Source organism: Bos indicus x Bos taurus, chromosome 7 (genome assembly GCF_003369695.1).
Source record: "Bos indicus x Bos taurus breed Angus x Brahman F1 hybrid chromosome 7, Bos_hybrid_MaternalHap_v2.0, whole genome shotgun sequence".
NCBI classification, from domain to species: Eukaryota; Metazoa; Chordata; class Mammalia; order Artiodactyla; family Bovidae; genus Bos; species Bos indicus x Bos taurus.
Genome location: NC_040082.1, coordinates 93592821 through 93619653, shown reverse-complemented (window position 1 = coordinate 93619653; position 26833 = coordinate 93592821). Strand labels below are relative to the sequence as shown.

General features: G+C 50.9%; 1 protein-coding gene across 3 annotated transcripts in view; it reads left to right on the top strand.

Moving 5' to 3' along the window:
* Positions 1 to 21807, top strand: part of CERS4 (ceramide synthase 4) — a 35814-nt gene extending 14007 nt beyond the window's left edge. For all 3 annotated transcript variants that reach the window (XM_027547533.1, XM_027547534.1, XM_027547535.1), the window contains 10 exons: positions 13175 to 13348; positions 16205 to 16322; positions 17133 to 17251; positions 17355 to 17412; positions 18020 to 18070; positions 18422 to 18514; positions 18726 to 18854; positions 19226 to 19332; positions 20913 to 21069; positions 21312 to 21807. In XM_027547533.1, coding sequence (XP_027403334.1) covers positions 13176 to 13348; positions 16205 to 16322; positions 17133 to 17251; positions 17355 to 17412; positions 18020 to 18070; positions 18422 to 18514; positions 18726 to 18854; positions 19226 to 19332; positions 20913 to 21069; positions 21312 to 21488 — 1182 coding nt within the window. In that variant the 5' untranslated portion in view covers position 13175 and the 3' untranslated portion in view covers positions 21489 to 21807. The remainder of the gene's footprint in view (positions 1 to 13174; positions 13349 to 16204; positions 16323 to 17132; positions 17252 to 17354; positions 17413 to 18019; positions 18071 to 18421; positions 18515 to 18725; positions 18855 to 19225; positions 19333 to 20912; positions 21070 to 21311) is intronic.
* Positions 21808 to 26833: the final 5026 nt, after the last annotated feature.

Here is a 26833-nt window from a genome sequence, read left to right as displayed (position 1 = left end):
CTCAATAAAGTTAGGTTTTTGGTTTTTTAAAAAAAATTTTGGCTGCATCACATAGCATGTGGGATCTTAGTTCCCCGACCAGGGATCAAACCCATGCTCTCTGCAATGGAAGCACAGAGTCTGGACCTCCAAGGAAGTCCCAGAGTTGTGTGGTTTTGTTTTTAACTAATTGCCTGAGCAGGAGACATAGGAGATGCAGGTTCGATTCCTGGGTCAGGAAGATCCCCTGGAAAAGGAAATAGCAACCTGCTCCAGTATTCTTGCCTGGGAAATCCCATGGACAGAGGAACCTGGAGGGCTACAGTCTATGGGGTCACAAAGAGTCAGACACGACTGAGCACACACTCAGCAAGCACTCTCCTTACAAGCCCATCAGTTTGCTTGACCTCTCTGAGTCCTGTGCAGGTAACAATCAGATACTGCTGCCCCACCCCCCTTGCCTCTGGGGCTGGATCTGCTCACTTGCCCACAAAAACTTCCAGAGACCTGATCTCTCTTCCCTCCGTCCTTCTTGAAACTACCCTAACCAACTCCCAACACACCCCTACACTGGGTGATGCTGGGGACCCCACAGGTCTCTTCCTGGTCTGACCCTCACTCTCTGGTAGGAAGGCTCAGCTCTCTAAGCTCCCTGGGGCCAGCCAGGGCTGAACAGAAGCTTTGAAGAAAGGCCCTGGTGGGGTGGGCGGGACTAGGGAGGGAGCTCTGCTTCCTTAGGGTAGGAAGGATAGAGAAGGCCTCTTAAGTAGGGAATTTAATCTGACCCAGGTTTTAAAGACTAGTACAAATGAGCCCAGTGAAGGGGGTGCCTAGTGAAGGGGTGAGGGCACTTAAGGAAAAAGGCACCACCTGTGTAAAGACTTTGCCGCCACTGGGTGGCGCCCTTGGGGGCTCTAGCACCTGGGATATTCCAGGAGATGTAGGAGGGAGGGAACAGATTCCAGGAGGGTGGATGGATGTCCCACAGTCAGCCCTCAGGCATCTGCAGATCAACCCTCACAGCCCTCCCTGATGGTTACTTTATTAGGGGGAGGGGGCAGTGGTAGGGGGTTGCATTGCCAAGGGGTGATTCTGAGAAGGTGCAGCCAGGGAACCTGGAGAAACAGGCTGTAGTGATGAGGGGTGGCCAATGGGCTGGGGATTCCAGGGAACATGGGCCAAGACTCTATGCTTCCAATGCAAGGGACCAGGGTTCCATACCTGGTCCAGGAAAATCCCATGTGCCATGGGGCAACTAAGCCCATGTGCTGCAACTACTGAAGCCTGCACACTGCAACAGAGACTCAGCACGGCCAAAAGTAAGTAAAGAAATAAATAATTGTAAGCATTAAAAAAAAAAAAAGAAAACAGTTCAAGTGGGATGACAGGACTGAAGCAACAAAATTGGGTAAGGAGATGGAATAATATGATGGCTTCTTTGGTAGTGATCTGAGAAGAATTCTCCAAGGAGGTAACAGTGAAGCAAGATGTGAATGATGAGACAGAGATAGACAGGGGTTGCCTGGGAGAACAGCATGTGCAAGGGTCCTGAGGCAGGAATGAACTTGGTGAGTTGGTCATAGCACATGTAAAGGTCCTGAGATGGGAGTGAGCTTGGTGAGTTTTGGACACAGCACATGCAGACCCTGGAGGAGGAATCTGATTGGTGAATTGGAAGCCCACCAAGCAGCCATTGCAGTGAATTGAGTTGGGGGAGGGGGTGTACCAGCAGGGCCAGAGCATGAAGGGGAGAGGCAGAGCCCTGGACTTGGGACACCCCCCGCTTAGGATCCTTGAAGGTGGTATCTCCTGGCCTGGCTACATCTCTGGTCGTGAGCACCCTGCAGGGACCCAGCTCAGAGAGGCCAAAGTGGAGGAGCAGGGGCTGGGTGCAGGAGTGGCTGTGGTTATCTACAAATAACCCCCTCTTAGCCCATCACGTGCTCCCTGCCTGGGCCTCTAGCCGAAGGAGTCAGGTGACCCCAAGCAGGCCAGGCTGTGGGGGCAGTGAGTGAGTATGTGTGTATGTGTCTGTTCTTCCCTGCACAGCCCAGACAAGCCCTGCACTTCCAGCCAGATTTAAAATAAAACGTGTGTGCACAGCTCTGCTCTGCTGGGTGTTGCCAGGGCAGGGGGGTGGGGGGCGGAGTTCAGGGGTGCTCTGCTCATCCTCCCCCTCCCCGTGTCAGCACAAAGCCCTGATCGCTGTCTTCTACTTGCCCCTCCAATCTGGGGATATTTTTAGGCACTAAGAAGGATTATCAGAGTCTGGCTCCCAGGTGGCAGAGGCAGGGCTGGGAGTGGGGCCAAAGTGCCTTTGAGAAGCAGTCCAGGCTGGGAGACCAGCTTGGGGAGGAGGGGGAGGAACTCGAGGGTGGGAGGGGAGATGAGGATAAAACCACAGGCTGGTTAGGCCTGACCAGCTGCCCGCTTGGTGATTCTCCAGATGACCCCTCAGCAGCCATCCTGAGCTCATTCATTGGCTACAGCTTTAAAGAAAGGCTGCAGAGGGAGGCGGGAGAGGAGCATGGATGGGAGGATGTCCCTGGGAGAACCACTCAGAACCTGCAGGGATCAATGCCCTCATTCCCAGACTGCTTCCCCCACCCAGCTGCTAACAGTAACTACATTTTTACTCAGAGCTCACTCCACCCCAGGCATCATTCCCAACCCCTCCCCCACATGGCGGGCGGCAGCGGGGGTGGGGCGGGTTGGGGGGTGGGGGTGGCATTGTTATTCCCATTTTACAAATGAGGAAACTGAAACAGTGGTGCGGTCAATGGCAGGTAAATTGGAGGAATCAAATCCGTTGCAAGACCAGCGTGGAGCATACAAGCCACCCAGCTTCCTGAACCTGTACAGGGTGCAGCAAAGCAGAAGATCTGGCTGTACACATTTTTCAGATGGGGCACCTTGAGGCCCAGAGAGGCAGAGGGTCCACAGGGAACAAGCAGAGGAGTTGGAGTCCAAAGGAGAAACAAATGAAAGTTATCCCTCACCACCCTGAGCCTTGCTCCCGCCTGCCCCTTAGGAGGAAGGCATCTGTTAGAGGAGGGAGTAGAAAAGAAGTTTGAGGCTTGCGGGCCATTGATGCCTAGTTACAGCCATACCTGAGCCCCTTCTGCATGTCAGACACTGCCCATGTTTTCCACATGCAGGCTCACTGGCCTGCTTGACCACAAAGAAAGGAGGTGGGTGAATTCTCAGAGTTCAGTGTCTCTTCTTTATCAAGAGAGTGAAGGGGGTGAGTGAATAGACAGACACAGTTTAGAGAAAGGGTTTTTCCAGTAGTCATGTGTGGATGTGAGACTTGAACCATAAAGAAAGCTGAGCACCAAATAATTGGTACTTTTGAACTGTGGTATTCAAGCAGACTCTTGAGAGTCCCATGGACTGCAAGGAGATCAAACTAGTCAATCCTAAAGGAAATCAATCCTGAATATTCATTGGAAGGACTGATGCTGAAGCTGAAGCTCCAATACTTTGGCCACCTGATGTGAAGAACTGACTCATTGGAAGAGACTCTGACGCTGGAAAAGATTGAAGGCAGGAGGAGAAGGGGATGACAGAGGATGAGATGATCGGATGGTATCACTGACTCAATGGACATGTTTGAGCAAGCTCTGGGAGTTGGTAATGAACAGGGAAGCCTAGCATGCTGCAGTCCATGGGGTCATGAAGAGTTGGACATGACTGAGCAACTGAACTGACTGAGGAGGCCCAAGGCTGAGTCTTCTGCAGTCTGCAGCCCCCTTTGGAAGGCTCTGAGATTTGGAAAGTGCATTTCTGTTTTCCCTTCTGACTTGATGACCAGACAAGGCTATGCCTGCTTCAGCTGAGAGGACTAGGCATTGAGGTTGGTCATGCTCCCTTCCTTCTCCAACCCCCCTCTAAAGAAGGGCTGTCTGGCCAGCTTCCAACATCACAGTGAATGAGGCAGGGCTGGCAGAGGGTGCTTTAACTGGATCTGAGGTGGGAACAATTGAGAGGTGCCTCCAGGAGGAAGTGGCAACTGAACCGGGTTTTGAAGGATGTGTAGGAGTTTGCCAGACAGACAGGAGAGGTACGTTAGCCCTGTGAGGGCTGAGACCTTACCAGTTTTCGTCACCATTTTGTGTTCTCACTACTCAGCATGGGGCAAAAAATATTAGATGGTCACTCTAGGCAGAGGACGGCATTCGTAAAAGCTGGGGTGTGTGCTAGGAGCGGAATGTATCAAGCAGTGGAAGTGGGCTTTGAGCTGGGGACATGGGCAGAGGCCTGGGATTATGGGATGCCACTGCTTGCGTGCATTTTCACTTGTCCCCAAAGCTCATCGTGACATGCCAGCACCATGGGTGCAGGGGACTCAGATCTTGGGAAGAACATGCGGCTGGGGGCCTGGACTTCTGAGTTCTGGCTCCAGCTCTAGCTGGCTGTGGGCCTTTCCAGGCTGCCCAGCCCGCTTACATCTGTACTGAGGGGTGTTCAGATAGGTGTGAGGGCCCTTGAGAAGGCTATAGATACCCTGTCGTGAATGTAGCTCTTGCTGGGAAGTTGTGTGGGGGTGAGGCCAGAAATTCTGGGCAGGGCATGTGCACTCATGCCCCTGTGGGTGCATGGGATCAGGCCAGATTTTCCTGTTAGTGAATTTTTTATGTGTTTTTTTTTTTAACCATTTTTAAAAATTGAAGTTTTGTTAATTTATGTGTTAGTTTCAGGTGTATAGGACAGTGATTCAGTTTATATATATATATGGTTAGTTGTGGAGAAGGAAATGGCAACCCACTCCAGTACTCTTGCCTGGAAAATCCCATGGATAGAGGAGCCTGATAGGCTACAGTCCATGGGGTCGCAAAGGGTCAGACGCAACTGAGCGACTTCACTCACTCATGGTTAGTTGCTCAGTCATGTCCAACTCTTTGCGACTCTATGGACTATAACCCTCCAGGCTCCTCTGTCCATGGGATTCTCCAGGCAAGAATACTGGAGTGGGTTGCCATGCCCTCCTCCAGGGGATCTTCCAACCCAGGGATCAAACCCAGTCTCCCACATGCAGGCAGATCCTTTACCATCTGAGCTACCAAGGAAGCCCAAGAATACTGGAGTGGGTAGCCTATCCCTTCTCCAGGGCAATCTTTCAGACCCAAGAATCGAACTGGGGTCTCCTGCATTGTAGACGGATTCTTTACCAGCTGGGCTACCCAGGAACTATATATATATACTTTTTCAGAATTCCTTAAGTTCTTTTATATATATATATATTCTTTTTTAGATTCTTTTCCATTCTAGTTATTACAAGATATTAAATACAATTCCTTGTGGTATACAACTGGTCCTCTTGTTTACCAATTTCATATTTGTGTGTTTAGTTGCTCAGTCATGTCCGACTCTTTGCGACCTCATGGATTATAGCCCACTAGGCTCCTCTGCCCATGGGATTCTCCAGCAAGAATGCTGGAATGGGTAGCCGTTACCTTCTCCAGGGCATCTTTCTGATTCAGGGATCAAACCCGGTCTCCTGCATTGCAGGTGGATTCTTTACTGTCTGAGCCACCAGGGAAGTAGTGTTATCTGTTATATGTTAATCACAAACTCCTAATTTATCTTTTTTTAAAGACATCAACCACTTGGGCAGAAGTCCCTCCATCCTCCTATCCATCTGTCTGTTCTGTCTGGGTCTCCTGAACCTTGTGGGTCTAAACTAACCACTGTCACACACCTGTCTTAAGGAAAATTGCACAAGAGGAGAGCTGTGAGTTTACTTTTTATTCAGAGTCTTTATATGTGCACTCAGTCGTGTCTGACTCTTTGCAACCCCATGGACTGTAGCCCGCCAGGCTCCTCTGTCCAAGGGATTTTCCAGGAATAGAGGTGTAGGTTGCCATGGCCTCCTCGAGGGGATCGTCCCAACCCAGGGATCAAACCTGTGTCTCTTGTGTCTCCTGCATTGCCAAGGGGGTTCTTTACCACCGCGCCACCTCAGGGTCTTCTAGAGACAGCCACTTGGTAGCTCTGAGTAAACAGCTCCAAAGATGAAGGGGAGGAGCCAGAATATACATGAATTTTGCGGGGTAGGAAATACATGCAGTCCAGCACACACCTTGGGAAAATATGATTGCCTGTCATGAAGAATAGATAAGATAATCATTTTCGTGCTTTTCTGTGTTTGGGAAGATGCGAGAATCTGAGGTCATTGAAATTCTTCTGGCTACGAGTCTAACTATCCAGGGACCCTTTTTGTCCAAAGCACAGAATGCCTCATCCTGTTTTTCTTCTATCCTGAATTCCCCTGTGGGCTCACTGCCTGTAGGTTGCAATTTAACCCTTCATGTAACTGGATGGTGAGCAACACTCTTTGTTCCCTTTTTTTTTTTGACACTTTTACCATCTGTCAGGCTGGGGCCTCTTGGTGTCCCTCCCACGCCAGCGTGTCCAGTGGTGGTGGCTACTCTTCATCACTTCACTGATGCCTGAACTCGAACGCCCTCTGCCATGGTCTTTGGGCTGATTCCTCATGTACACTTCCTCCCTGGGGGATTTCATCCATTACCTGCCCCAACCCTGGAGGAGCTCCAGCCGAATCCGTGGCCTCAGGGACATCCAAGGCACGGCCCTCCAAATCCACCCAACTCCTGCCCCCCAAATCCACTGTCCACTGAAAAAAAAAAAAGCACAACCTAAAACCTGAGAATTATATTTTACTCTGTGGACATTCTGAGGACTTCAAGCCCAGAGACAGCCTCTCAGATAGCTCTGAGGAAGTGCTCTGAAGAGATGAGGGAGGAATCAGGATATATAGGAATGTTTGTAACAAAGACCAGGTAGTCGGAACTTCAAAAGATTACTGCTAGTTAAAACCAGGGCTTCCCTGCTGGTCTGGTGCTTTAAGAATCCACCTGCCGATGCAGGGGACACGAGTTCAATCCCTGACCCGAGGAGATTGCATGTGGCAGAGGGCAACTGGCCTGGTACCCCACAATGACTGAAGCCCATGCTCCATAACAAGAGAAGCCAAAACATTGGGTCCTAGATTTTTTTCAAGGCAGATGTTTTAATCTGCACAGAGGAGGGCGCACAGCGTGGAAGCACAGCTCAGCGTGTTTTCTCAACCAGAATACCACATGCATCAGGAGACAGGACATTCCAACCCCCAGCAACCTCTCCTGGCCCCTCTGATCCCTGCCTGCTCCTAAGAGTAACCCCCCTTACCTGGCAATGTGCGTGGGGAGAAATAACGCCCCCCTTAATGACGTCTGCATCCTAATCCAGAACCTGGGGGTATGTGCTACCCCATGTGGCAAAGGGAATCTGAGCTTTCAGGTGGACCTAACGTTGCTAGTTGGCAGATCTTGGTGGGGAGGCGGGGAATGTAGTAGCTTCTCCGGGTTTATCTGGGTGGGCCCCTATTCTGGCCTCCAAAGCCACTTCCTGTCTGGGAATCCACCCCCGCCCTTGCCATCTCACCTAAAATAAAACTGAGGGCCATAAAACTCCCAGACTTCACAAGATCAAGTGTAAAATGGTGCAGCCACTCCAGAATACAATTTGGTAGTTGCTCATCAAGGAAGATATGCAGTGAAAGTAAAAAAGTGAAAGTGTTAGTCACTCTGTCATGTCTGATACTTTGCGACCTCATGGATTCGGGCAAGAACACTGGAGTGGGTTGCCGTTCACTTTTCCAGGGGATCCTCCTGACCCAGGGATCAAACCAGGGTCTCCTGCATTGCAGGCAGATTCTTTACTGTCTGAACCACCAAGGAAGCCCAAGTATGACCCAGTAATTCCACTCCTCTGGACAGACCCAGGAAACAGAAAGACATCTATTCACACAAGACTGGGGACGTGAATGTTCTGAACAGTTTTGCTCATAACTACCCCAAACTGAATGCATCTCGGATGTCCATCAAGTGAATGATAAGACTTTCTTGGTGGTCCAGCGGTTGATTGGATCCCTGGTCTGGGAGGATCCCGCAGACTTCGGAGCAACTAAGTCCATGGGCCACAACTACTGAAGCCCACGTGCCCTAGAGCCCGTGCTCCTCAACGAGAAGCCACTGCAACAAAGCCTGCTCACTGCGATTAGAGAGTAGCCCCTGCTCACCACAACTAGAGAAAAGCCTGCATGCAGCAACAAAGACCCAGTGCCGCCAAAAAAATAAACAAAACAAATACATTTAATAATAATAAGTAAAAGTTAAAAAAACAAGTGAATGCCAACCAACTGTGGTATATTCATTTAGTGGGGCTTCCCTGGTAGCTCAGATGGTAAAGAATCTGCCTGCAATGTGGGAGACCTGGGTTTGGTCCCTGGGTTGGGAAGATCCCCTGGAGAAGGGAACGGCAACCCACTCCACTATTCTTGCCTGGAGAATTCCATGGATTGAAGAGCCTGACAGGCTAACAGTCCATGGGGTCGCAAAGAGTCCGACACCAGTGAGCAACTTTCACTGTTCATTTAGTACCAACAATTTGAGAATTAAAGCTACTGAACTTGCAACAACAGAGGTGAATCTTGAAAATATTATACAAGTGAAAGAAGCTAGACACAAAGATGGGGTTTGTGATTCCATTTATATGAAGCTCTGGAACAGACAAAAGTAACCCCCAATGGAAAAAAAAAAAACTGGAGCAGAGGTTACCTTTGGACGGTGGAGATGGAGGTTGACTGAGAAGGGGCTGAGAGAGAGACAGAAGGTGATGGAGGGAGGAGAATGTTTGTGGCTGGAGGTTGGTTTACATAGGTGCGTGTATTGGTCAAAACTCAGCAATTGCGCACTTAATGTTGATGCATTGTGCTCTAGTAAATTTTACCTTCAAAGAAAAAAAAACACGTAAGTCAATATTGAACTCTAGTTAATGATCTGCATGCTGAAATATTTAAGGGTGATATGACTTGATGTCAGCTACTTTTTTAAAAGAATTTATTGAAGTATGGCCCTAGTGGCAGTGGCAAAGAATCCGCCTGCCAGTGCAGAAGATGCAAGAAACTCGGGTTCAGTCCCTCAGCGGGGAAGATCCCCTGGAGGAGGAAATGGCAACCCACTCCAGTATTCTTGACTGGAAAATTCCATGGGCAGGGGAGCCTGGTAGGCTACAGACCATGTGGTCGCAAAGACTTGGACACACCAGTGTGCATACATGCACCAGTGTGCATGTACATGGACACACCAGTGCATACACGGTTGATTTCCACTGTTGTGTTAGCTTCAGGTATACCGCATGGTGAACCAGTTATACACGATATATATTCTTTTTTAGATTCTTTTCCATTACAGGTTATTACAAGAAATTGAATAGAGTCCCCTGTGCTATTCAGTAGGTCCTTGTTGGTTATCAGTTTTATATATAGTAGTATATTGGCACCCCACTCCAGTACTCTTGCCTGGAAAATTCCATGGACAGAGGAGCCTGGTAGGCTACAGTCCATAGGGTTGCAAAGAGTCAGACACGACTGAGCAACTTCACTTTCATATGTATTTTAACCCCAAACTCCTAATTTATTCCTCCCCCTAAGCTGCTTATTTTGTGGGTTTCTGTTTGCTTTTAATGCAAATTCAGATCAGATCAGTCGCTCAGTCGTGTCCAACTCTTTGCAACCCCATGAATCGCAGCACACCAGGCCTCCCTGTCCATCACCAACTCCTGGAGTTCACTGAGACTCACGTCCATCGAGTCAGTGATGCCATCCAGCCATCTCATCCTCTGTCGTCCCCTTCTCCTCTTGCCCCCAATCCCTCCCAGCATCAGAGTCTTTTCCAATGAGTCAACTCTTCGCATGAGGTGGCCAAAGTACTGGAGTTTCAGCTTTAGCATCATTCCTGCCAAAGAAATCCCAGGGCTGATCTCCTTCAGAATGGACTGGTTGGGTCTCCTTGCAGTCCAAGGGACTCTCAAGAGTCTTCTCCAACACCACAGTTCAAAAGCATCAATTCTTCGGCGCTCAGCCTTCTTCACAGTCCAACTCTCACATCCATACATGAGCACTGGAAAAACCATAGCCTTGACTAGACGAACCTTTGTTGGCAAAGTAATGTCTCTGCTTTTGAATATGCTATCTAGGTTGGTCATAACTTTCCTTCCAAGGAGTAAGCGTCTTTTAATTTCATGGCTGCAGTCACCATCTGTAGTGATTTTGGAGCCCAGAAAAATAAAGTCTGACACTGTTTCCACTGTTTCCCCATCTATTTGCCATGAAGTGGTGGGACCGGATGCCATGATCTTCGTTTTCTGAATGTTGAGCTTTAAGCCAACTTTTTCACTCTCCACTTTCACTTTCATCAAGAGGCTTTTGAGTTCCTCTTCACTTTCTGCAATAAGGGTGGTGTCACCTGCATATCTGAGGTTATTGATATTTCTCCTGGCAATCTTGATTCCAGCTTGTGTTTCTTCCAGTCCAGCATTTCTCATGATGTACTCTGCATATTTATTATTAATAGTATACCAATTTTATGCTAATATCACAGGATTTTACAACTTAACAAATAGTTATTAAAGTACATTTAGAAAAGACATGTCAAAGAATTAAAAGGTAAGATAAAAAGACAGCAAATCAAGACGTGGTAATGGTGTAAAGATGGAAATATAGATAAGTGCAACAGAAGAGAAAATTCCATAAATAGATTTTGAAATATAATAACTTTTTAAAAGCTAAAATACTTACTAAAACAAGATAGGAAAGGTGAGCTACTAAGTGGTACTTAAAGAACAAATTGAGAAAAAAGTTCTGATTCCCAGCTTAGTTGTCCCAGCCAAATAAATTCTAAGTAAAGTCTTAAATACACATGTATATGTATGTGCATATATAAAATCACATTGTAGAAACTGTAGTAATAAAAATAGAATATGTATTAAATTGGAGGGTAAATCGCAATCTCTGAAGCAGCAGATAAAATCTTGAGAATAAGTCTTTTTTAAAAAACCATATTATTTAATCTTGAAAGAAGTAAGGTGTTAGTCGCTCAGTCGTGTCCAACTCTCTGCAACCCCATGGACCCCATAGCCCGCCAGGTTCCTCTGTTCATGGGATTTCCCAGGCAAGAATATGGAGTGGGTTGCCATTTCCTCCTCCAGAGGATCTTCCCAGCTCAGGGATGGAACCCAAGTTTCTTGCATCTTCTGTATTGGTAGGTGGATTCTTTACAGCACCAACAGTCTGAACCTGGGTCTCCCGCATTGCAGGCAGATTCTTTAACATCTGAGCCACCAGGGAATGATGTCTTAAGATTAAAACAGCATTAAGAGGAGCTGGTTCTTTTGTTGGTTCTCTGCTGTCATAGACTTTGGGGTGATAAAAGTTCTCCTGGGCTGAGTAAGAAGCAACGTTGTGGTCCCCCAGCTGTTTTTTTGAAGTCCACCCAAAAATGCACTGGTGGGTGGATAGAGGGATGGATGGATGCATGGGCAGATGTGTTATAAAGCAGCAGAGCAAAACGCGAATGGTAGCCTAGTGGTGGGTATATAAACACTCACTGTAAATTTGGCTTCTCTGTAAGATGTTGGAGGAAATCATCTGATTCCGCCTCACAGTCCACAGAGCATGACCTGCCCCCACCCCCTTCCTGCACTCACCTCCTCCCACTCTCTCCCCTTGCTCACTCTGCTCCAGCCACAAAGACATCTTACTGGTCCCCCCCTGCTCAGTGTTGCTCAGTCCTGCCTCAGGGCCTTTGCACCTGCCACTCTGGAAAGTCCCTCCCAGCCCCTCTCCCACCACCACTACCCACTTCTGCACATACCCAAGCCTTCCTCATCTCTAGGTCTCAGCTCAGATTGTGTTTCCTTAGAGACCTTCCATGATAAATCATGTCACCCTGTTTCTACCAGGCCCCATCAAGAAGTGTTGTCTCATTTATATATGAATCTGTTTACTTGTGGGCTGGCTGCCTCCCCCTGCAGGGCTGTGAGCTTCATGGGAACAGGAATGTGTCTGCTTTGTTCCCTGCTGTGTCTCCAACATCCAGCCTCAGGCTCTGGCATGTATAAGACACTCAGAGAACATCTCATGGATGGATGGGTGGATAGATAGGTAGACAGATGGGTGGATGAATGGATGGATGAGTGGATGGATGGGTGGGTGGATGAACAGATGATAGATGAATTGATGGATGGGTAGATGGCTGGATGCATAGATGTAAAGGTGGGCAGGCATGTGGCTGGCTGGCTGAACAGATGAATAGGTGTGTGGAGGGATGGACGGATGAATAGATGGACAGTGGGTGGGTGGATGGATGAACAGACAGGTAGACAGACAGGTGGGTATGGATGTGTGGACAGGTGGATGGATGGATGGGATGATGGACAGGTAAATGGGTGGATGGATAGGTGAATGGATGGATGGATGGATGGATGAACTCGTACATGTACAGGTGGGCAAGCAAATGATATGGCTGGATAGATGAATAGTTGAATAGGTGGACTGAACGGATGGGTGGGTGGGCTGATGGGTGGATGGATGGATGGACGGACAGACAAATGAATGAATAGACTTTGCAAGTGAGGAACAGTATAGGGGTTGGGGCACTTGTTTTAAATCTTGGGAACCAGAGAAGCTATTTGGGCTCCTCAGGACAGCTGGGCCCCACAGCAGCTCCCCAGCAGCTCTTGGTGGAAAGCTGGCCCACCTTGACCATTGCTCCATTATCTGGCAGCAAGCTCGGTTAGACTGTAAGTACTCTTGCCCAGCCGTGGTCAGGAGAAAGTGAGACAGCTGACATTCACACCTCAAGGAGAGTCCATGCGTGGAAGGATGGCCAGGGAGGGAATTGTGGATTCCTTAAATCCTTCATCTTTGGGCTGTTTCAGAGGAACCTCCCCTCAATGACAGAAAAGCTTCCCGGCTGCTTGAGAACTCAAGGTCATCACCCTAATCAGCCTCTCCCTTCTGCCTGCCTTTCTCATGTCTGTAAAGTACAGTATAATAACTACCATCATGAGCTACATTTAAGGGTCAGTAGTCACCAGGCTAAGCACTTTGTGCACCTTATGAAGCTGGGCTGTGAGGTGGATATTGCCATTCCAGTTTTACAAATGAACTTGAGATTCAGAGAGGTCAGGTCATTTGCCTGAGGACATACAGCCCCAGTCTATCCTTCACACTGGCTCTAATAAGCTCCAGGTTGCCAGGGGCTGGGGGGAAGAGGGCAGGTTGCCCGGTCCTCCCACTCAACGTGTCCTGTGTGCCGAGCTGTCCATTCACTGGACCCTGTGTCCACAGGATGTGGTCCAGCCTGAACGACTGGCTGTGGAACGAGAGGTTGTGGCTCCCCGCCAACATCTCATGGGCTCAACTGGAGGACCACGATGGCCTGGTCTTCCCCCACCCCCAGGACACATTGATGGCTGTGCCCCTGGCGCTGGCCCTGGTGGTCGTTCGCTTCACCTTCGAGAGGTAAGTGACTGCGCCACCCACCCTGCGCTCTCCCATCTGCAGGATCGCATCCTCGTGTGTCCCTGGAGGGAGCCTGGCTTTGAGTCACAGTGCTCTTCTGGCTCCATCCTGCCCCCTACCCCAGCTGCCGCCGCCCATATTCTGAGGGTCTCCGAGGCCTGGGACATTGGCTGCAGGTTTCTGGAAGTGCCAGCATCTCGGAAAACAAGTGGGGGCCTTGGGGGGGCAGGGGATGCTCTTGCTTTGCTGACCTGGGATGGGTCTGCAGAGGCCAGTCAGTAAGTGAAGAACTCCCACCCACTCCCTCGTCCTTCCTTCCTGTATGAGTGCCTCTCCTCCCTCCCTGGGCCCCACTCTTCCTTCCTGGTTCCTTCCAATGCCTCCCCTTTGATCTCCTTTGTAGCCAAAGGAAGGGCTAGGGTACTCCAGCCCCCACTTTGGGACCCCCTGTCACTCAGCTCCTGTAGCCGGGCCCCTGGCCCTGAGTGTATGCTGAACGCACCCATGGGTTTTCAGTTATTTCTCATGCGATCCAGCCACTGCCCCAGACTGCAGTTCTTCTTTCCCTGGCCGTCCGTCTCCTGGGTCCCTTCCCTCTGTCCCACGCTCTTCTACCTGACTTACACTGTGGTCACAGCTCCCACATCTGCCTGGCCCCCACGGCCCACCCCCCACAAGGTTTGCCCCCCTCAAAGCTTCCCACTCGGTGCTAGGGGCCCCTCCCGCTCCCCTTCCTGCACAGCTCACATGTGATTTCAGATTCCACTTTTTTCTAAAAAATATGTATGATCTTCGCTGCAGGATGTGGTATCTTTAGTTCCAGCATGCAGCAGCTGTGGCATGTGGGATCTAGTCCCCTGACCAGGGGTTGAACCTGGGCCCCCTGCATTGGGAGCATGGAGTTTCAGCCACTGGACTGCCAGGGCCGTCCCAGGTCCCCAACCTTCTTTGCAACCCCCTGGCGTTTCTACACCGTGCTTGTCCCACTCACAAGGAGCTTCCTGGAGTCAAGGTTCCCGGGACACAGGCTGGACATGGGGGACCCAGGGCCCATTCATTGACATTATATTTACCAGACACTCTTGGAGCTTTTACTCTGCCAACCCCTGCTCTGAGCAGTTTGCCTGTCTTAACTCAGCCCTCATGGCCACCCGGTGAAGTGGTACTGTTATTATCCCCATTTTACAGAAGAGGAAATGGAGGCACAGAGAGGTCAAGTGACCTGCCTGGGGTCACACAGCAGGTAGGTCATCTAGGACCAAGGCTTTGCCTGAGGGATTCTGGGAGGCCCAATTCAGCCAGGCCTTGAAGGCTGGGTCTGTTTTCTTACCTATTTAGCCAATGGCTCCAGCTGAGATGGGCATGTTAACTCCTCCCAAAGATATCCCTTGCTTTTCTAAAGGGCAATGAGGTTGTAAGTAGCTTTTCTGGGGTCAAACACAGGCAGAGGTTTTCCCCATTAAGGGAAAGTGACTCCTGGGCCTGCCTTTCGCTTGCTGTGTCGCCTGGGGTGGATCTCTGGCCTTCCTGAGCCTCAGTTTGCCTATCAGGACAATAATAATAGGGTTAAGTGAGCGGCACACAAGGTGGACTTAGACACGTGCTTGGCAGATCGTACGTTTCAATAAATGGCAGTCGTGGGACCTCCTAGTGGTCCAACGCTTACGAGTCCACGGTTCAGCTGCAGAGGGCCAGGGTTCCATCCCTTGTTGGGGAACTAGGATCCAGAATAACCTGAGGCATAGCCAAAAGAAAAAAACAAAACATGGCAGTCATGTCCCATTCCTGCCTCCTCCCTTCCTGCCCCCCAGCATGAGTGAGTCTGGAATGAGTCCCTTGCTGCGCTGCCCTGAACCTCAGTTTCCCCCAATGTAAGGTGATATTGACACGGTGGACATGCAGCTTGGTCCTGACCCTGGTCTTGGACACCCCCTTGTGAGCACTGTGGTGATTGCCTCACCAGGGTCCCAGCTCCTCCAAATGTCCACAAGAGAGGAGGGGATGCCAGGAGGGAGGAGCCCTGAGAAGGAGCAGACGTGCTCCTGCCTATGGGGGGCCCCCACCCAGGTTGGGGGGCGCAGATCAGAACTCAGGCAATGAAGGGATGATCATCCCTGCTTTGGGATGGAGTGAAGGTGCCTGCTGTTTAGTCACTAAGTCGTATCCAACTTTGCCACCCCATGGACTGCAGCACGCCAGGCTTACCTGTCCTTCACTATGTCCCGCAGTTTGCTCAAACTCATGTCCATTGAGTCTATGATGCCATCCATCCATCTCATCCTCTGCATCCCCCTTCTTCTGCCTTCAATCTTTCCCAGCATCAGGGTCTTTTCCATTGATTCAGCTCTTCACATCAGGTGGCCAAACTATTGGAGCTTCAGCTTCAGCATCAGTCCTTCCAGTGAATATTCAGGATTGAATTCCTTTAGGATTGACTGGTTGGATCTCCTTGCGGTCCACAGGGCTCTCAAGAGTCTTCTCCAGCACCACTATTCCAAAGCATCAATTCTTCGGTGCTCAGCCTTTTTTATAGTCCAACTCTCACATCCAGAGCTACCTGAGTACCACCAAAGTTGATCATCTCACATCCTGAAGACCAATCCAACTACCTTTTTTTTTTTTTTTTTTTTCAATTTTTGGCCGTACTCCGAGGCATGTAAGAGATCCAGCCTGTGCCCCCACCATTGGAAGGTGGCGTCATAACCACGGGACCACCAAGGAAGCCCCCCGAGCTGTCTTTCTTAGGTCGTGCCCATTGCAACAGGCTACCCCCTGCAGGCTCCCAAACTATGGCCTCGCCCCAGTGACCCCTGTTTCCCCACTTGGACTGACAGGCTTTGTCTCCCCTGCACCCAGATTCGTCGCCCTGCCCCTGAGCCGGTGGCTGGGCGTGCGGAACCAGATCAGGAGGCCAGCGGACCCCAACGCCACGCTGGAGAAGCATTACCTAATGAAAGGGCGGGAGCCCACGGAGGTGAGATCCCCGACCCTCTCCTCCATCCCCGTTGGCCTGCTTGGGTGCCCTGGGGGTAGCTCTGGAAGGGGTGCAAGAAAACCCCCACCGCCAACCCCTTGAATCCCAAGGCCCATCAGCCTGTGAGCAGGACTGGGTTTTGGTTTTTATCCTTATTTTCGGCTGTGCTGGTTCTCTTGTTGCTCTGCATAGGCTTTCTCTGCTTGTGGTGAGTGGAGGGAGGGCTGCTCTCTAGATCGGCATGCAGGCCTTTCATTTTGACTTCTCTTGTTGCACGGAGCATGGGCTTCAGGGCGCTCGGGCTTTTGGCACACGGGTCTGGTGGCCCTGAGGCATGTGCAGTCTTCCTGGACCAGGGATTGAACCTGTGTTCCCTGTGTTGGCAGACAGATTTTTAACTGTTAGACCATCAGGAAAGTCCCAGGGCTGGGTTTTTATAAGGCCTGCTTTGGGGGGCTCCACCCTATGGACTTCCCCATGGCTCAGCAGTAACAAATCCACCTGCCAATGCGGGAGACTTGGGTTCAATCCCTGGGTTTGGGAAGATTCCCCTGGAGGAGGAAATGGCAACCCACTCCAGTATTCCTGCCTAGAGAATCCCAAAAGAGTTAGACATGACTGAAGCGACTGAGTACACACACATCACCCTGTGAAACCCCCTATTCCCCTATCAACATAGGTAGACCACCCCACGGGTGAGGTTTAGGACCACGGCGCGGGGAGGGGGTATGCAGAGCTGGGTCTTGGCTGTCCTGGGACAGTGGCGGGAGGCCACCTCTGTGACCCTGGCCCCCATCACCCGCTCTCCAGTCCCAGATGAACCTCCTGGCCTCGCAGTGCGGCCTCACGCTGCGGCAGACTCAGTGCTGGTTCCGGAGACGCAGGAACCAGGACCGGCCCTGCCTGACCAAGAAGTTCTGTGAGTCCAGGTAAGCCCAGGGTGGGGCTGGTGAGGGGGTGTCTGGGGGTGCTGTGAGGGGGGCAGTCTGCTCCTTTGGCAGCTTGCTTCATGGGCTCCCTCCCCACCTGCAGCTGGAAGTTTGTCTTCTATCTGTGCTGCTTCGTCTGTGGAACCATGGTTCTTTATCACGTGAGTGTACCTGATGTGTACCTGCCGTACCCCACAAGCGCCTACTATGTGCTGGGCCCAGACTGGATTGGGGAGGGGTGTGTGGGGCTCAGGCAGAGGGGGAAGCGTGCAAAGGCACAGAGAGGGCGGAAGGAATGTGGCAAGGTTACAGTGAATGTCCACTTGATGGGTGGCCTGTTGAGGACCTACTGTGTGTCAGGGCTGGGGATTCTGAATAATAAGCCTCTGGTGTACAGTGAGAGGGCCTTCCAGGTGGCACCAGTGGTAAAGAACCTACTTGCCAACGCAGGAGACATAAGAGATGAGGGTTCAATCCCTGGGTCGGGAAGATCCCCTGGAGGAGGGCATGGCAACCCACTCCAGTATTACAGTCCATAGGGTTACAGTCCATGGGGTCACAAAGGGTTGGACACAACTGAAGGGCCTTAGCACACACACACTCATGCCCACACCCTACAGTGAGAGCAGGGCTGTAGTTGGCGGGAAACAGCCAGCCTGAGTGAGAGCAGCACGTTGAGAGCCAGAAGTCCGGGAGGAGGACCCAGGCCGGGGTGGGAGTTCTGGGTGCTAACCTTTGGATATCCTCAGACTCCCCCCGTCCCTGCAGGAGTCATGGCTGTGGACGCCGGTCAAGTGCTGGGAAAACTACCCACATCAGGTGAGTGCCAGGGCGGGTGTTTGGAGGCTGGTGGGAAGATCAGCATGGTCAGAGTTCCTATGGTCACAGGCAGGAGAGCCAAAGCGGGACATCCTACCATCATTCCCCTGAGTCCCACTCTATTTTTTGGCTCCCTTGTGGAATGGAGAGGGGCCAGGAGTCAGGACACTCAGAGCAGGAAACCACAAAACCACCACTCTTGGTTACCTTTACGGACAAGGAGCTCATGCCTTCCTCACTCATTGGGATTCATGTGTGGTGGGTTTGAGCAAATGGGGAGGGCCTTGCCCCATACCCCATGCCCTGTGGGCGCCTCCACTCCCCACAGCTAACCTTGCACCCCTGCCACAGCCCCTGAAGCCAGGCCTGTACCACTGGTACCTCTTGGAGCTGAGTTTCTACATCTCTCTGCTGATGACACTGCCCTTTGACACCAAGCGCAAGGTGAGGCCAGGCCAAGACTCTGGCTGAGGAAGTGATGCCCTGGGATGATTATGACCCAGTTCCAGGTGGGGAGGGGTGGCCTTATCCCACACCCCAAGAACCTTGGCACCTCAGGGAGGTGGCAGGGTATCCATCCTCCAAGCAACCTCCCTGGGAGGGCCTGCTCCAGCCACCCAGCGTCATCCCAGCTGTAACCCTCCCTCTCACACAGGACTTCAAGGAGCAGGTGATTCATCACTTCGTGACCATCATCCTGATCAGCTTCTCCTACAGCTTGAACCTGCTGCGCATCGGCTCTCTGGTGCTGCTGCTGCACGACTCCGCCGATTACCTGCTAGAGGTGGGCGGGGCCCAGCCTGACTCCTTCCGGCTTCCACCCCACCCCCCGCCCCGCCCCGCCCCACCGTCCCTGGTGCCCCTGGGGTTGAGGCCCCACCCCCTGTCACCCCCTATCTGCAGGGAGCTGAGGCCCCACCCTATGTCTATCTTCAGGGAGCTGAGGCACCACTCCCTGTCAGTCTTCAGAGAGGTGAGGCCCCCACCCCTGTCACCCCTGCAGATCACACTTTACCTGTCTAGGCAGTTCCTAGAGATAAGACCCTGCCCCAACTCACCTGGCCCAGCCCCGTGGCCCTTTTTCCCTGGAAGGAGGCCCTGCCATTTCTTGGCCCTGCCCCTCCCACGTCTATTTCTCTCTGCTGCCCTCCCCAGGCCAGTAAATTGTTCAACTACATGCACTGGCGGCGCATGTGCGACACTCTGTTCATCATCTTCTCGCTGGTTTTCTTCTACACTCGCCTTGTGCTCTTCCCCACCCGGTGAGTCAGCCCTTCCGCTGTGGGGCGTGGGGGTTCGGGGGGAGAGGTGGCTGAGATACGGGTCTGCCTCGCCATCGGTTCTTGGGTTCCCCAATCCAGGGAACTGGGGCCGTTGGCTGGGAAAGGGGTTTCCAACACAGGGCACAGCCTGTGCAAAGGCCCAGAGGTAGGCAAACAGAGCACTGGGCTTAGCCATCATCGGCCCCGGGTGCCTGGAACACGGACTGGGAGACCTGGTTGGGTCCCTGTTTGGTCAAGTCTTTGGGACTTTGCTGAGCCTGCCGCCTCCCTCCTCTTTCACGCCAGCAGAGGGAACAGCGGGAAGGTCCTGTGGAGCTGACACTGGTGGATGGAGAAGTATAATAGGCAAACAAGTGGGTTTCAGAATATGTGCAGCCGTGATTGTGCTAAAGAGAAGAAAAGTCAGGAAGGGCACAGGAACTGTGTGGAGAGTTGGAATTAAGGTGGTTGGAGAAGGCCTCACTGACAGCATTGTAGAGGCAGGATAGTGTCCAGCATGTTGGAAGAACAGAGTAGAAGATCCCTGTGGGGGAAGCAGAGGGAGAGAGGGAGGAAGTGAAAGTGGAGAACGATGGGACAGAGTATGCAGGGCTTTGGGGAGAAGCGGGCCCTTATCCCAAGTCACTTGGGAGCCCTGAGAAGAGGACTGGAGGGACCCGATGTGGGTGCTCACAGGCTCTCTCTGGTGGCTGCTGGGGGAATAGCTGGTAGGAGGCTGGGGCTGAAGCTGGGGGCCAGGGCCCAGATGACAGCACTGGCCCAGGTAGCCAATGATGGGGCAGGACCAGGGCAGGTGAGAGAAGTGTGTGGGCTCAAGGAGATGACTCAAGGGTTATGAGATGGGAATGGGGTCAGAGTTGCTGCTTGAGGAACAGGAGCTTCGCTGTGACCGTTCTGGGTTTAAGGGGCTGGCAACACCCCCAGTCACCACCACAGCCACCGAAAAGTGGAGGAAGCGGTGGACACTAGCCTGCGGTCCTGGGGAGAGGGGCAAATGTTCAGTGTTTTCATCCACGAGACTGGATGGGGTCACCGGAGACCAGGTGTTGACAGAGAGGCCCAGTTCTGGGGGTGTGGGTCAGGGGAGCCTGCAGAGGAGATGGAGAGGGAGCAGCCATGAAGTGGGGACCTGGGAGTGTGGGTCCCTGAAGGTTCAAGGGGAAAGAGGAGGTGGGCGGGCCAGCCAGGTGCCTGCTCTCTGATCAAGGCAGGTCACTGATGACCCTACAGCTGATCTGGGTGGAAAATGACGGGGACCTGAGAAGGTGTGAAAGGACCACCCAGGAGAGCTACTGGGACACTAAGCTCCCCCTAGGGGTTCAGGGTTATGGCTGCCAGTTGGCCAGCTTGTGCATTCTATGAATTTAATATAATCAGGTGAGGGGATTACTAAACTGCCCAACTGAAGAGCACAGGCATTACTCTTTGGTGGGAGGAGAGTAATGGGGAGCCATAGAAGGTTCTAGAGCAGGGAAGGTCATGCAAGTTAGAGATTCCCAGGACTGGGGGCTACAGCAGCCAGTAAAGCCCTGCCTCTCCCTCCCGCCCACCCACCATAGGATCCTCTATACCACTTTCTTCGAGTCCATTGGCAACTTCAGCCCCTTCTTCGGCTACTACTTCTTGAACATACTTCTGGTGATTCTACAGCTGCTGCATGTGTTCTGGTCTTGGCTCATCCTTTGCATGATCTACAGCTTCATAAAGAAAGGCCAGGTAGGGAGTCTGGTGGTTAAGACTCCATGCTGCCAATGCAGGGGGCGCAGGTTCAATCTCTGGTCGGGGGAACCAAGATCCCCTGTGCGGTGCTCGGGGCCAAAAAAAAAAAAAAGTTAATTAATTAACAAATAAATTTATAAAGGAAAGAAAGACCAGATAGGGCCGGGGTAGTGTTGGCTAGCGGCATGCCTCTCTGGGGCCCCAGCCAAGCCAGTCCCCTGCCTCCTCCTCTTCCCCAGATGGAGAAGGATGTTCGCAGTGACGTGGAGGAGTTAGACTCCAGCGATGGGGAGGCAGCCGAGGAGTGTCCTCAGATGAAGAATGGGGCGGCACAGCGGCCCGGAGCAGCCCCCACTGACGGCCCTCGGAGCCGGGCAGCCGGTCGCATGGTTAACTGGCATACACCAGCCACGTAGCCGGCCAGAGGACTGGCCGCGAGGGGGGCTGCCCCAGCGTCGGGGGCAGCTCTGATATGTGGGGCGGCTGGACTGCGGGATCTCGGGCAGACTTTGTGGAGACAAGGGAGGGCCCCAGGTGGCGCTGATGATCGGTCTCCAGCCCCTTCCTTCAACCCACCCTCCCACCTTCTCTGAGCAACCAACAGAGCTGGGGGAAGAGGGGCGGCGGGCAGCTACAACGACACGCCAGCCCGCTAGCGCCACCTGCAGGCTGCAGCTGGCAACTGTGAAGAGCGCCGGGCGGAAAGGGGTCCAATAAACCTTGACCGGAGCCAGATTCTCTGCCTGAGAGCTTGTGTCCCCCTTACAGCTCCTCATCCATCCCCAGAGGCCCCAAGGCAGCCAGGACTTGGGTACCCCACCAACGGGACCCTCAGTGCCACCCCAAGATACATGCTCACCCCGTGGAGACCCAGAGAGCAGGCAGTGCATAGAGACCCCCTTGAGTGAGTCCCCATCTCCCAGCCAGCGCCTGAGCCAAGCCATCTCCTCCCACAGCAGGGCAGCCCTGCATTAGCTACTCACAGACCCTGAGTACAGATGAGCAGGTACTGAGCTCAGACAGGCGGAGTCCTTTGCCCAAGGCCACACAGGTCCAAGCAGATGGGCAGAGGGGAGACTCACGCCTGTCCTGCAGTTCCCTCTCAAGGCCATCTCCAAGGTCCCCAGGACCCCCCTGAAGACAGTGAAATAGTGGTGGGGGTGGGAGAACGTACTTCAGGCTCCTTCTCAAGGGTCCACCTGGGAGAATTCAGCATCTCCTTATGAGCTGTGCAGAAGGGTACCCCCACCCCAGTGCTCCAGAATCCACAGCCTCAAGGTTCCACACAAGACCGGAAAGGGGTGCCTTCTGGAAACACCAGAGACGGGGTTGGAGAAGAGAAAGGGTAGGGACACCAATCTTGCCTTCTGTGCTTCTCAGCAAAGAGGAGAGGGTGGGAGTAGGGAGAGATGGCAAAGAGGAGAAAGGTTCCTGTTCTGTGTCCACTGAGAGACAAGGACAGAGGGAGAGGAAGGCAGAGAAAAGAGATTCATGTGATCCAGCAACCCCAATCCCGGGCATATATCCAGGCAAAACTAATTCAAAAAGATCCATGCACCCTGTTTATAGCAGCACTGTTTACAACAGCCAAGACATGGAAGCAACCTAAGTGTCCTTCCACAGATAAATGGATAGAAAAGATGCATATACACACAATGGAATATCACCCATAAAAAAGAATGAGATAATGCCATTTGTGGCAACATGAATAGACCTAGAGGTTATCTAGATAGACCTAAAGTACAAAAGTGAAAGTGTTGGTCACTCAGTCATGTCTGACTCTTTGCAAGCCCATGGACTATAGCCCACCAGGCTCCCCTGTCCTTAGAATTCTCCAGGCAAGAATACTGGAGTGGGTAGCCATTCCTTTCTCTAGGGATCTTCCTGACCCAGGGATCTGCTTGGGGCTCTTGCATTGCAGGCAGATTCTTTACTGTCTGAGTCATTTATATATGAAATCTAAACTATGACACGAACTTATATTTATGAAACAAATAGACTCAAGGGGGCAGGGGAGGGACACATTGGGAGTTTGGGATTGGTAGATGTAAACTAGTATGTAGAGGATGGATCAACAGTAAGGTCTTACTGTATAGCACAGGGAACTATATTTATATAGAACTAAATATAAACTATAATGATGGAAAAGAATATGGAAAAGAATATACATATCTGAATTACCTTACTATACAACAGAAATTAACACAACTTTGTAAATCAATTATACATCAATAAAGTAAAAAAAAAAAAGAGGCAGATGTTAAAGATGCCAGAAAGAGGGACTGAAAAGATGAGAAGGGAAAACAGTAAGAACAGCTGAAATGGCATGGGAAGGAACAAACAGGAAACAGAAGGGACGGTGTGGGAGGCAGAAGAAGAGGAGGCGTTGGAGAGAACAGAGAGAAGAGGGAGAGCAGACTAGGAGCTTGGTGGATGCCATCTCTGAAGATGGAGTGACCTAGAGGGAAGAACAGGAGAGGAGAGGAGAAACGGGGGGCAAGGAACAGAAGAACGAGCTGTGAAGGGTTGTCACGCAGAAATGTGAAACAGGAAATGTGACGAGAAAGAATCAGATCCTGAGGGGAGAGAGGGATGAAAAGGTGCGCAGTGGTCCACACAGGACAGAGGTGACAGACAAAAAGATGTTCAGGCTCCCTTGATCTACTACTGCTACTGCTAAGTCACTTCAGTCGTGTCTGACTCTCTGCAACCCCAGAGACGGCAGCCCACCAGGCTCCCCCGTCCCTGGGATTCTCCAGGCAAGAGTACTGGAGTGGGCTGCCATTTCCTTCTCCAATGCATGAAAGTGAAAAGTGAAAGGGAAGTCGCTCAGTCATGTCCGACTCTTAGCGACCCCATGGACTGCAGCCCACCAGGCTCCTCCACCCATGGGATTTTCCAGGCAAGAGTACTGGAGTGGGCTGCCATTGCCTTCTCCGCCCTTGATCTGAGTAAAGCGCAAATTAAACCCAAGATGAATGCCGGTTCTCCTTGCTGTCCCAGCAAAAACAGAGTGACAGCACCCTCTGTGGATGAGATTTGCAGGGGAAAAGGATAGACCCGGACCACGCCCCACCCCACCCCACCCCGGCGTGTGAGCACACACACACACACACACACACACACACACACACACACACACACACACACACCCCTGGGGGTTTCGGCAGTAAACAGAAGGGTAAATGCCTTACCTCTTTATCCCTAAAGATACATCCAGTTTTTCCTAGTACATCTAGAGCTCAGTCAGAAAAGGACAACTGACCTAAAAACAAAACAGAAGCAAAAACCACAATGGGCATTTACAGAAGAGATGTTGCTGTTGCTAGTTGTTAAGTCGTGCCTAACTCTTTGCGACCCCATGGACTGTAGCCTGAGACGCTCATCTGTCCATGGGATTTTCCAGGCAAGAATATTGGAGTGGGTTGCGATCCTTACAGCCAATGAACATATGAAGACATACTCAAATCCCAGTATCAATCAAGGAAACACAAAGCAAGACGGTGAGATACAATTTCAGACCCATTCAGTTGTCAAAAATAAATTGGCCAAAGCAAGTGTTGGAGAAGATGGGAATCAATAACCTCACATATAGGGCTTTCTCTGGTTAAGAATCTTCCTGCCAATGCCAGGGGCATGGGTTTGATCCCTGGTCCAGGAAAGATCACATATGCTGCAGGGCAACTAAGCCCACGCACCACAATTACTGAGCTGGAGCGCCTAGAGCCTGTGCTCTGCAACAAGAGAAGCCATGGCAATGAGAAGCCTGGGCCCCTCAGTAAAGAGTAGCCCCTGCTCAATACAACTAGAGAAAGTCCACATGTAGCAACAAAGACCCAGCAGAGCCAAAAATAAAAATTAATTAATTTTTTTTAAATTAAAAAAAAATTTAAATAACCTCACATGGGGGGTTATAAATTGGTGCAACCACTCAGGATCTATAAAGTTCAGAAACAACTCAAACAAAATGATGTATGGTTTAGACGTGAACATCTATTAGTAGAATTATTTCTGTAATAAACAGAAAACAAACACAAAATTCAGAAAATTCATGTCACTTTTGATCTTGGGAGGCAGGGGGATGGGATTCAGGTAGATTTAAATTACTAGCACTGTTGTAGCTTTTGAAGTTGTGGGGTGTACAGACACCCATTCTATTATTAATAAATACAACTTAAACGGGACATGCAAAAAGACAACCAGCAGGGTGGGAGAAAATATTCACAAATCTTATATCTGAAAAGAGTCTCAGTTCAGTTCAGTTCAGTTGCTCAGTTGTGTCTGACTCTTTGTGACCCCATGAACCGCACCACACCAGGCCTCCCTGTCCATCACCAACTCCTGGAGTCTACCCAAACGCATGTCCATTGAGTTGGTGATGCCATCCAACCATCTCATCCTCTGTCATCCCCTTCTCCTCCTGCCTTCAATCTTTCCCAGCATCAGGGGCTTTTCCAATGAGTCAGCTCTTTGCATCAGGTGGCCAAAGTATTGGAGTTTCAGCTTCAACATCAGTCCTCACAATGAACACCCAGGACTGAGCTCCTTCAGGATGGACTGGTTGGATCTCCTACAGTCCAAGGGACTCTCAAGAGTCTTCTCCAACACCACAGTTCAAAAGCATCAATTCTTCTGCGCTCAGCTTTCTTTATAGTCCAACTCTCACATCCATACATGACCAGTGGAAAAACCATACCCTTGACTAGACAGACCTTTGTTGGCAAAGTAATGTCTCTGCTTTTGAATATGCTATCTAGGTTGGTCATAACTTTCCTTCCAAGGAGTAAGCGTCTTTTAATTTCATGGCTGCAATCACCATCTGCAGTGATTTTGGAGCCCCCCAAAATAAAGTCTGACACTGTTTCCACTGTTTCCCCATCTATTTGCCATAAAGTAATGGGACCAGATGGCATGATCTTAGTTTTCTGAATGTTGAGCTTTAAGCCCACTTTTTCACTCTCCACTTTCACCTTTATCAAGAGGCTTTTTAGTTCCTCTTCACTTTCTGCCATAAGGGTGGTGTCATCTGCATATCTGAGGCTATTGATATTTCTCCTGGCGATCTTGATTCCAGCTTGTGCTTCTTCCAGCCCAGCGTTTCTCATGATGTACTCTGCATAGAAGTTAAATAAGCAGGGTGACAATATACAGTCTTGACATACTCCTTTTCCTGTTTGGAATCAGTCTGTTGTTCCATGTCCAGTACTAACTCTTGCTTCCTGACCTGCATACAGATTTCTCAAGAGGCGGGTAAGGTGGTCTGGTATTCCCATCTCTTTAAGAATTTTCCACAGTTTATTGTGATCCATACAGTCAAAGGCTTTGGCATAGTCAATAAAGCAGAAATAGATGTTTTTCTGGAACTCTCTTGCTTTTTCCATGATCCAGCAGATGTTGGCAATTTGATCTCTGGTTCCTCTGCCTTTCCTAAAACCAGCTTGAACATCTGGAAGTTCACGGTTCACATATTGCTGAAGCCTGGCTTGGAGAATTTTGAGCATTACTTCACTAGCGTGTGAGATGAGTGCAATTATGCAGTAGTTTGAGCATTCTTTGGCATTGCCTTTCTTTGGGATTGGAATGAAAACTGACCTTTTCCAGACCTGTGGCCACTGCTGAGTTTTCCAAATTTTCTGGCATATTGAGTGCAGCACTTTCACAGCATCATCTTTCAGTATTTGAAATAGCTCAACTGGAATTCCATCACCTCCACTAGCTTTGTTCATAGTGATGCTTCCTAAGGCCCAACTGACTTCACATT